Genomic DNA, 11,121 nt, shown 5'->3' with positions numbered 1-11,121 from the left:
AATTTGACTAGACTTAACTGCCCAGGGGTTATTTACCTTTACCTACAACTTGTGGACTTCCAATTAAGTTGAATGTTGAAAGATTCAGGCAGTGATGGTCACCAACTTGGAAAGGCCTGGACAAATTCATGGAGGAGAGGGCTATCCATGGTTGGTAGCAGCGATGGCTGTGCTCTGCCTCCACAATTGAAGGAAGCAATGCTTCTGAATACTCCTTGCTGGAAACCACAGGAGGGGGAGCAGTTATTGTGCTCAGGTCCTCCTTGTTGGTTTCCCACAGGCACCTGGTCAGCTACTGGGAGAAGAGGATGCTGCACTAAATAATAGAATTGTAGAGTTGGAAGGGACTCCGAAGGTCATCTAGTCCAAACTCCTGCAGTGCAGGAATCTCAACTAAATCCAGCAGATTCTTCTGATGTCCTTAAACAATGCAATGGCATCCTCTCCAGATGTTGCTGAAGCCCATCTCCCCTATCCCTGAGTATTGGCCGCGGGGGCTAGGGCCTAATACCGGTAGGAATCCAGCAACATCTGGCAGGCCACATGTTCCCCAGCCCTTGCCATAGGGGTGAAGCAAGGCAGGTGCCTCACACAATCCACACCTCCAGCTTCCATGTGAATGTTGCTAAAAGGGTGGTCAGGAGATGTCGCCTCTAAGGGGCCTCACTCCCTTTATGACTTAGCTGGTTGCACCTGACATTTGCCCACAGGAGAAATGCCTTGACCTCTTCCACATGCACTACATCAGAAAGATTCTGGGCATCACATGGCCGGACAGAACTACAAACAAAGATGTGCTGTTCCAAGCTTACATTCCCAGCATGCTTGCACTTCTCTCTCAGAGACATCTATGCTGGGTTGGTCATGGCTTCAGGCAAAGATGTCTGCCAACATGACAAGAGGGCAGGCAGCAAATAACACAAATAACAACATTTTGGAGATCCCGTGCCATAAGGTGGTTAGACTGGTCTCAACTAGGGCCAGGGCTTTTTCTGTACTGGCCCCAACTTGGTGGAACTCTCTCTCACAGGAGACCAGGGCCCTGCGGGATTTGACATCTTTTCGCAGGGCCCGCAAGACGGAGCTGTTCCGCCTGGCCTTTGGGCTAGACTCAGTCTGACCCCTATGGTTTCCTCCCTTATGGTTTTGATTTGGGCTCAATTGAGTATAGCAGCTAGATCAAGGGAAGTAATAGTACCACTGTATTCTGCTCTGGTCAGACCTCACCTGGAGTACTGTGTCCAGTTCTGGGCGCCACAGTTCAAGAAGGATACTGACAAGCTGGAATGTGTCCAGAAGAGGGCAACCAAAATGGTCAAAGGCCTGGAAACGATGCCTTATGAGGAACGGCTTAGGGAGCTGGGTATGTTTAGCCTGCAGAAGAGAAGGTTAAGGGGTGAAATGATAGCCATGTTCAAATATATAAAAGGATGTCATATAGAGGAGGGAGAAAGGTTGTTTTCTGCTGCTCCAGAGAAGTGGACATGGAGCAATGGATTCCAACTAGAAGAAAGAAGATTCCACCTAAACATTAGGAAGAACTTCCTGACAGTAAGAGCTGTTCGACAGTGGAATTTGCTGCCAAGGAGTGTGGTGGAGTTTCCTTCTTTGGAGGTCTTTAAGCGGAGGCTTGACAGCCATCTGCCAGGAATGCTTTGATGCTGTTTCCTGCTTGGCAGGCGGTTGGACTGGATGGCCCTTGTGGTCTCTTCCAACTCTATGATTCTATGGGCTACTTTAAAATGAGGCTGCATTTTAAAATTTTAAATTGTATTTTAACCTGTATTTTAATTAATTGTTTTTCTTTCTTTTAAGTCTTGTAATTTTATTGGTGTTAGCTGTCCTGAGCCCGGTTTTGACTGGGGCAGGGGCGGGGTACAAATAAAAAATTATTATTATTATTATTATTGTTATTATTATTATTAACCCTGTCATGTGGGAATCCCTGGCAGCGCCTGGAGACCAGACAGGTTGTGTATCCACAGCAGTGACCACAGGAGGAATGACCAATGAGAGGAGTGTAGAGAGAAGAAATTCCCTGGTGCACCTGCAGCAGCACAAGTGGATACCTTCACCTGCCAGAGCTGCAACAAAACATGTCTCTCCTGTATGTCGCTCCTCTACAGCCAAAGCTGGTGCTGTAACCTTCCAACAGTTTGTCTTCACTGCCGAAAGTGCCCTCCTCCTTTATCTTCTGAGACAGATGGATGCCAACAACAACAATGTATTAAGTTTACTGCATAGCTGTCAAGTTTTCCCTTTTCTTGCGAGGAAGCCTATTCAGCATAAGGGATTTTCCCTTTAAAAAAAGGGAGAACTTGACAGCTATGGTTTATTGGCCTCCTCCTCTTGCAGCAGGCAACAAAACTGCTAGCATATTTTCCAAGCTAAGCAGGGTGCAGCATGCTTTTGAATTAGATGGGAGACTGACACATGTCAGGATTCCTGCATTGCATGGGGTTGGACTAGATGACCCCCGGGATCCCTTCCAACTCTACGAGTGTATGATTCTCGGGGCGCCTTTACAAAACCGAAAGAAAGCCCTGTATTTCCACTGAGAGTGTCCCCGTGAAGGCCGATTTCTTTAAAGGCGGCGGGTAGCCCTCCAGGTTGCTGCTGGACTCCAACTCCCATCAGCCTCAACAAAGCGCGGCCGGCGCTGAGTCCTGATGGGAGTTGAAGTCCAGGAAAGTCGAGAGCCCCCCCCCCCCGGCAAGGTCGCCTCGAAGCCTCGAGAGAAAGGAGGGAGTGGGAGGGCGGGGCGGTGCTTTGTCCGGAAGCGCTGCGGTTGCTATGACGACTGCCAGGCGGCTTCCGGCCGAAGGGGAGCGGGAGGAGGCGTCCGTCGCCCTGAGGGGTTTGGGTGCCGCCGCCGCCGCCGCCGCCGCGGGAGGAGGAGGAGGAGGAGGAGGAAGAGGAGCCCGTTGCCATGGTGCCCAGCAAATGCCGGCCGGCCGTCGCCGGGGCTCGACCGGGACACGCCGTCTCGGTAAGCGGTGGGGCGGAGGCGAGGGGACGCCGCTGGGCGGGATGGCGCTTCCTCCGCCGCCGCCTCCAAAGCCCGTTATGTAGAGAGACACAAAGGGAGAGGCAGAACCCGCGCCTTCATCTAGGACTTATCACAGTCACCTGCATTTGTGTATTTACCACTTTTAAATTCACATACGGTATTTAATATCCATCTACCTATATAACGTTTTCTCATCCTTATACTGTACATATCTATGGATGCAAAGATCCCTATTGCCTTGAATCCCTATTAGGGAAAAAGGCAGGATATAAATAGAATAATAATAATAATGCAGAAGAATGTAATAATGAATACTGGTACACATTCATCTGTATTTATTGCTATTACATGAACACTAGTGGCCAAAATTGTGGAAACCTTTTGGGGAAAGTGTATTTCCGAGGTTTGATGGCTCATAATACCACTTTCAATTTCCAGGGCAACAATTATGGGCTTCAGCTGGTTCTCCAGAGTACATCAGCAGCAGAAAGAACGAAACCTGTGAGACCTGATTTTTATTATTGAAATACAGCTGTACACAGTTGTCTTGTGTATTTGATGTTTTGTGTCATCAAATGATAGCAGTACAATGCTTTCAATGAAATTTCCCATGTTCTGCACATAGGTGTGGTTTCACATCTGTTAGGGGACCATGTTCACAGAGGGACAAAGGGGATCACTTGCCCAACTGTGCATATGATATAATGTAGCCTTTGTCAACCTAGTGTCCTCCAGATGTTTTGGACTACTGTACAACAATCACCAGCCCCAGCACATTTGTCAGTACTGATTAGAGCTGAGGATGTTTTATTGTGTTTTCCACTCCATGGCTCCTCCGAAAATAGAATTGCAGCTTGACCAGCAGAAATTCAGCCAGACAATTCTTATCACTCTTCTTGAAATACCGATCGGCTTCTTCCCCGCCTTTAGCTGCATTCCATTCCAGCGCCATCTTCTCTTAATTACAAACTGTGACACAGTTAAAATAAATCCTCCTTAAAGTCTCAAATCTTGAAGCATCTCAACCAGGGCCAGGATTTTAGGGGAGGTTTTTGCAAAATTGTCAAATTATATATAATTCCTCCATTTTCAGATTTATTTATATTTTCATGTCCACACAGTTTATACTTTCCATTTTCCTGCTGCCCTAGATCAAGTCCGATGTTCCGCCCAGGAAAGGTATTTGATATACAGTATTATATAAGCAAAGAACAAAAAGTGTTGCACTTCCCTGTAAGGCGTCTCGGATTCTCCAGATAATCCATCTTCATTCCTGCGATGTTCCCTCTTATCTCTCAATGGCCGTAGTTCAAATTGTTCTCTCTGCTACTCAGGGCTGTGTCCATAGGCAATAAATTTTCGCTCTTTCATCTGAGGCACGCCCAAAACTTGTAATGGGACCCGTGTGCCTGTTGGGTGGCTTCCAGGAGTGCCGACTCCAACGGGTGCTCAGCCCAGCCCCCCCCGCAGGGCCAGCGGCTCCCTCCCGTAGCGTCCCGGGAGGGGTGGGGGAGGTTGCATACTCCCGAAGCAGCCACCGAAAAACACTGTTGGAGTGGAGCTGGTGGTATTGTCTGCCATTCCCTCCAGCACGTGGGCGGAGTCTCCTGGCAGTACTGATTGGAGCTGATGAGCATTGCAGTCCAAAACATCTGGAGGGCTCCAGGTTGACAATGGCTGGTCAAATGTTTGATGTTTTATTGTGTTTTATATACAGTATTTTGTTGGGAGTCACCCTGAGTGGCTGGGGCAGTCCAGTCAGATGGGCAGCATATAATAATAATAATAATAATAATAATGGTGATCGAGGACTTGAAAACACACGCTACATCACTCTGGTGAGAATAGCCAGCAGCACTTCACTTGGCTACTGATTTGCAAAATTGCCCAAATTCAGGAAACCCTGGAACTGCCCCCCCACCCCAAGATTGAGGGCTGCTTACTGGGCTCTGGGAAGGTGGTACAAGGGCTTTGGCAGCATCCCAGAACCCTTGCTTCTCGTTCCCAAAGCCCAGTAGGTGAGGTGCCACCTTGCTTCCCATCCTCTGGGAAGGAGGTACAAGGGCTCTGGGAGCTTCCCAGGGCTCTGCCATGACCTCCCCAAAGCAAGAGAAATCCTCTGGGTGTACATGTGTGTCTGTCGAAATAAATAAAGGAAGAGCAGGGTGGGGAGTGGTGGGTTAGCTCCACTCTATGTTGCTTATTTATTCCCCCCAGATAATATTGTGATTGTGCATGTGAAGTGAGTGCAAATTGCAGATTTACTGTACATCTACTTCTCTGTCCCAAACGGCAAGGGAATCCCACAAGGGTATTATGAAATGTGATACTGACATACATTGGTATTCTCCATCATATACAAGGTTGGTTATATGTGTGGTGAGGGGAAAGTAATGGAAAGTTGATTAATCCATTCTAGACGTCAAATCCCCAGAGTGTCGGGCGGTGGGGGGGGGGAGCGGAGAATCCTCGCTTTCCCTCTCCACACACTGCCCGGGATCGGACGAGGCTTCTCCAGCCTCGTCCCATCCCCGCAATGTCGGGCGGTGCGGGGGGGGGAGCGGAAAATCCTCCGCTTTCCCTCCCCACACACTGCCCAGGATCGGACGAGGCTAGAGAAGCCTCGCCCCATCCCCGCAATGCCGGGCGGTGGGGGGAAGCGGAGTATCCTCCACTTTCCCCCACCACACACTGCTCTGGGAGGCATCGGAGCGAAGGCCCGGAGGCCGGGGAGCACTTCCGTAGCTGCAGCCCAGTCGCAGAAGCGCTCCCCGGCCTCTGGGAGGCATCTGGGAGGCATCGGAACGAAGGCCCAGCCTCCCCGAAGGTATCGGACGCTCCGGTGTCGGTGTCTTGGGGAGGTTTGGCCTTCGCTCCGATGCCTTTGGGGAGGCCGGGCCTTCGCTCCGGGCCTCCAGGAGGCATCGGAGCGAAGGCCCGGCCTCCCCGAAGGCATCGGACGTTCAGTAGACCTCGGGCACCTCGGTTTACTAACTTCCGAGTTAGGATAGTTCGTAAACTGAAAGTTTGTAAACCGAGGTGTTCGTAAACCGAGGTTCCACTGTACTGAAACAGATTGGTCCATTTATATTGTCCTTGGGTATATTGTCTGCATAGACCACCAGCGGCAGCTCTCCAGGATTTCATGCAGGGGTCTTTTTCACCCCTACCTGGGTTGAACCTGGAGCATTTTGCACGCAAAGTTCTACCACTGAGTTATGGCCCTTCCAGTTTCTTGTGCCTGGACTGAATTTCCCAACCACACTAACGTATCATTGGGTTGTTATATGAAATTTCCATTGCAGCCTCATTGCAGTCCCAATACATGCAGATCCACTTTTTTCTTATCCAGGTTTTTCTTACTTTCTCATGTGTTTGCATTGACGTATAATGGTTTGTTGTAATAATTTCTGTTGCAGCTTGAGTTCAGATTACACAAAGAGCAGCAGTATCTTCATAACAAATTCTTGCAGCATGATCTTGAAAAGAACTATTCAGGAAAACAAGGTAACATTGGGAGACTGACTCCTCTTTCTTAAAGTGCATGCCAACTATGAAAAGAATAAATGTTTTTACAGCTGTAGCATATTTTCATTATTTGTAATTCAATTTCTCACTGTTTCTTGAAATAGGTAGCAAAGCTGTCTGCAGGCAAACCTTTTTTCTAGTTTAGGACAGCTTTGAGATCCACACGGCAGATACAGTTACTGTGAATTTACTGCTGTTGCATTGATGTTGCCTGCAGCAAACACATAAAAGGGTGGCTATCACTCCTAGTGGGGGTGTGTTGGGGAGCCCCAGTCCAAACAGGTTCTTAAACTTTTGCATGGACTTCCAAAGTCACAGGTCATCCACATTTGACATGCACGTTCTAGGAAATACTGGTGTTTTATTATTTTGATGTTGTGTTACGCTTTTGTATTTGTATATACTTTTTATATATGTATGCCACTTTGAGTCATTGGATGTAGTAAGCAGTGAATAGCTGTAATAATAATAATAATGATCTGCTGCTCGATGAGGGGGATAGGAGATGATCATTCCAGCTCTGCCCCTGACTGCAGTCTCTGTTTCTTTCCATGAGTTCGAGGGGTAACTTCTACTCATGTAGGCTCTCTCCTATGCATGTAGAAGTTGAGTCTATAACACATGGAGGGAGACTGTGGTCATAGCAAGTATGATAGTTTGTGAAATTCTCAGGTATAGCTGATAAATTATAGCACACCTGCTGATTTCAAAGGGACTTCATCCCAAGTTCTGTATTTTGATGAGCAGCACTGTCATAACCCTTATATATATATATATATTTCCCCCCCAGCCGATGGAAGATTAAGTCCTTTATCACGCTGTAAAAAGTTGTATGTCCCTGTAGCACCAAATTTTGCAGATATTCCCAGCATGGAGGTGAAATATGGTGCAGGCTCTCTGGCAACATTTGGAGATTCCTCCTTTCCTAACCCTTCAAAATACAGACTTCAACAGGGCTGTCAAAATGCTAGTCCAAATATTTCAGGTAAGTGATGAGCACTGGTGTGGTGGATAAAGCAGGCCTCCAAACATTAGCCTTCTGCTGAAAGACAGGTAAAGGAGGACATGATAGAGGTGAGCATGATGTGGCCGTTATGGAGAAACAGGAATTTTTCTATGTTTCATAGAACTAGAACCCAGTAGGGGCATCCAGTGAAGGTGAATGGTGGTAAATTCAGGCTGGACAGAAGGAATTTTGCTATCGCAAGAAGTTGTGAGGGTGACCAACTTGGATCACATTAAAGGGGGATTAGACAAATACATGGATGGTAAGGCTGCCATTGGTAACTAGCCATGATACCTGTGTACTACCTTCATTATCTGAGGCAGAAACTAGTAAGTACAGTGGTACCTCGACTTACGAAGGCAATCCGTTCTGTGGCGCTCTTCGGATGTCTAATCCTTTGTAAGTCAAAGCGTCCATTTTGCGCACGCGCAAAGCGCGATTTTGCACTTTGCGCATGCGCAGACTGTGCACGTGGCGGAAATACTTCCGGGTATGCAGACTTCGTAAGTCGAAACCTTCGGAAGTCGAAGCATTCGTAAGTCGAGGTACCACTGTACAGTTATTAGTTGTATCCTACCACCTTTGGATCTTCTGATAAATTTAATTAATAATAATAATGATAATGATAATAATAATAAATTATTATTGCCAGGTTTCATGCTGGGTATGAAGCATTGGGCATCTGTGCACAGATCTCAGCCCTGCTGTGTGCCTCGCTCCTCTTCACATAACGGGCACTGCATCTTCCTTTCCACCTTTCTCATATCTTCCAATGCTTGTTTATTCCAGTTCATATAATATTTATATTCATCAGTAATATATTTAAGTAATATATTTAAGTCTTCCATGGATCTCCCCACCCCAGTCATGCTTTATCCTTAGAACAATCCCATGATGCAGGTTAGACTGATAAATAGTGATTGGTTGGTAAGAATCATGACAGAGCAGGGATTTGAACCTGCAGCTCCCCAGTCAGACACTCTTAATCCAGCCTTCCCTAACTTGTAGTCTGAAACATTAAGAAGGCACTAACTCTCATTAGCCCAGGCATAGGCAAACTTAGCCCTCCAGATTTGTTGGGACTACAACTCCCATCATCCCTAGCTAAGAGGACTAGTGGTCAGGGATGATGGGAATTGTAGTCCCAAAACATTGGGAGGGCTGAGTTTGCCTATGCTTGCATTAGCCCCGGCCAGTGTCTCCTGTGACCAGGGATAATGGAAACTATAGTGCAAAACATGTTGGGGAAGGCTATGGAGTCCATAATAATAATAATAATGTGAACCAGCATTGTACTGCTATCATTTGATGACACAAAACATCAAACACACAAGACAACTGTGTACAGCTGTACTTCAATAATTAAAAATCAGGTCTCCACAATAACCCTTACTTCTCTTTCCTGTATAGTCATGGCTGATTTGGACCCTATAAGCATAGATGTGAAGTTAGGATATACATACATTACTTCTATGTGCCATATTGCCATGTCACTTACAAGCACTTTCCAACAAAACTGCCTCAGGCTGGCGCAGAAGGAGCACATCCCCTTCCTTAACTCTGGCATTGCAACCTTGGCACCAAGTCTCTCATGTTTGTTGTTAGAGCTAGTTAGGTATGTGCATCATTGGACAGTAAAATGGTAATAAGTGTTTTTTTTAAAGTTAAATTCATTTAAATGTTTATTTTTCTATTAGATAATATCACTTATGGGAACACTGCTTTTCCCCTAGTGCACCGAACTGCAGAAGAGAAAATGCAGCATTCTGACAGGCTGACCCTTGAAAGGTAAGAATAGAATTGGTGGGTGATGCCTTTCACAGTAATGTACTGTACATGTTTACATAGAAAGAGTTACAGTGGTACCTCTACTTACGAATTTAATGCGTTCCGAATGCACATTTGTAAGTCAAAAAAAATTGTAAGTCGAATCTCATAGGAATGCATTGGGAGTAAAAATTCGTAAGTCAAAGCAACCCTATCTAAAAATTCGTAAGTAGAAAAAATCCTATCTAAACCGCATCCAAGATGGTGGACAGAGCTCCATTCGTAAGTAGAAACATTCGTAAGTAGAGTTATTTGTAAGTAGAGGTACCACTGTATTATGATATCATATTACACATACTCATAGGCCACAGTCATAACCCCATTTACCTGGGAGTAAGCCCCATTTGAATTCAGTGGTACTTATTTCTGACTAGAATAGAATTGCACTGTTAGTCTGTCTGGGAAAATCATGAGCAGTGGCTAGTATTAAGAACTTTAACGGTTTTATTCCTATGTACATAAAAATGTAAGGCTGCACAACCCCCATAGGAGGATTTGTAGTGCCACATCACAATCCTGGATTTCCATGAAGTCATGGTGGAGGGAAACAAAAGAGAAGGACGGTTGCACAATAGCAGTGAACATGGCATGGGAGCGAGAAAGAAGAAACAGCGAGGGGGGGGGAGTGATGGTTTAAAATAACAACAAAAGGTTGAATAAAGCAGGGATGGAGGAAGCCGATAGGAAAATCATGGATTTAAACAACAGCAGAAGTTTGAATAAAGTTCTATGGAATATTTGAGGGCAAAATGTTCCCTCGGAACAGGAGTTTACCTGTTTGGGAAATCAGGTCCTTTGCATCCCCGCTTCCCCCTGGTTTTCTGGTTTTCTCTTTTAATGGGTACTCATGGCTACACTGTCCTCATTGCCATCTTTTTGACTTCCTGATATTTTTGTGGTTTTTATAACCTTGGCCTTCCCCTGAGGATGCTGATACATTTTTCATCACTGCTTCAGTCATGCCGACACTTCGCTTGAGTTTGCTATTAGAAGTGATTCCCTATGTTTGTTGTCACCTGTACTAAACATTTCTTAAAACTTTCCCCCTCCTAGACAAAAGCTGACTGTTTGCCCAATTATTGAAGGAGAAGAGCATCTTCGTCTGCTGAGCTTCCAGCATAACTGTATAACACGGATCCAGAATATTTCTAATTTGCAGCATCTTGTTTTCTTAGATCTGTATGATAATCAGATAGAGGAAATCAGCGGCCTTACTACACTAAGGTCCCTCCGTGTCCTTTTGTTAGGAAATAACAGGTAAAAAAGGGAGGGGAACTTGGCATGCTTAAAATTTTAATGTTCTCTGTGAAACTTGCATGGGGTGTGTTCTCTGTAATGTCAGATAAGTCCCCCTACTGTTGGCAGAGATGGAGTGCAACACAATCTACTTCTTATTGCTTGGGAATCACGACTGTCTGCTTGCAAATCACGGCTGTCTGCTTGCAAAGTCAAAGCCAGCCGTGAGTAATTGGGACATGTGACAACACAGAGGTGACTGCGGTACAGAATTTGTGGATAGCTGTACCTTGAAATGAACCCTTACAAGTCACTAGCTCAGCTGCCAAAATATTATGGTATGTTTATTAACCTTCCGACTTCTCAGAAGCATACAAAGCCCAGGGCAAGTGGGAACCTGGGCTGCCAGTGGGAAGGAGTATAGAAGCAAACGGAGTAGACAGAATTGGTCGGCTGTTAGACGAAGACTGTTAATGTTGGGCCAAATTATGTAATTATACTCACACAGACATGG

The 11,121-nt window shown here is 45.9% G+C and overlaps 1 protein-coding gene across 6 annotated transcripts in view; it reads left to right on the top strand.

The window, feature by feature from the left end:
* Positions 1 to 2,814: 2,814 nt before the first annotated feature.
* The window catches only part of LRRC49 (leucine rich repeat containing 49), a 61,834-nt gene continuing 53,527 nt past the window's right edge, over positions 2,815 to 11,121 (top strand). For 2 of the 6 annotated variants that reach the window (XM_035131431.2, XM_060282918.1), the window contains exons 1-6: positions 2,815 to 2,989; positions 3,449 to 3,511; positions 6,430 to 6,517; positions 7,329 to 7,523; positions 9,242 to 9,332; positions 10,425 to 10,628. In XM_035131431.2, coding sequence (XP_034987322.1) covers positions 2,930 to 2,989; positions 3,449 to 3,511; positions 6,430 to 6,517; positions 7,329 to 7,523; positions 9,242 to 9,332; positions 10,425 to 10,628 — 701 coding nt within the window. In that variant the 5' untranslated portion in view covers positions 2,815 to 2,929. The remainder of the gene's footprint in view (positions 2,990 to 3,448; positions 3,512 to 6,429; positions 6,518 to 7,328; positions 7,524 to 9,241; positions 9,333 to 10,424; positions 10,629 to 11,121) is intronic. The other 4 variants (XM_060282920.1, XM_060282919.1, XM_060282923.1 and 1 more) reach the window with 4 other exon arrangements.

This window comes from Zootoca vivipara, chromosome 14 (genome assembly GCF_963506605.1).
Source record: "Zootoca vivipara chromosome 14, rZooViv1.1, whole genome shotgun sequence".
NCBI classification, from domain to species: domain Eukaryota; kingdom Metazoa; phylum Chordata; class Lepidosauria; order Squamata; family Lacertidae; genus Zootoca; species Zootoca vivipara.
Note: the sequence above shows the minus strand (reverse complement) of the source record. Positions and strands in the feature narration are given on the sequence as shown.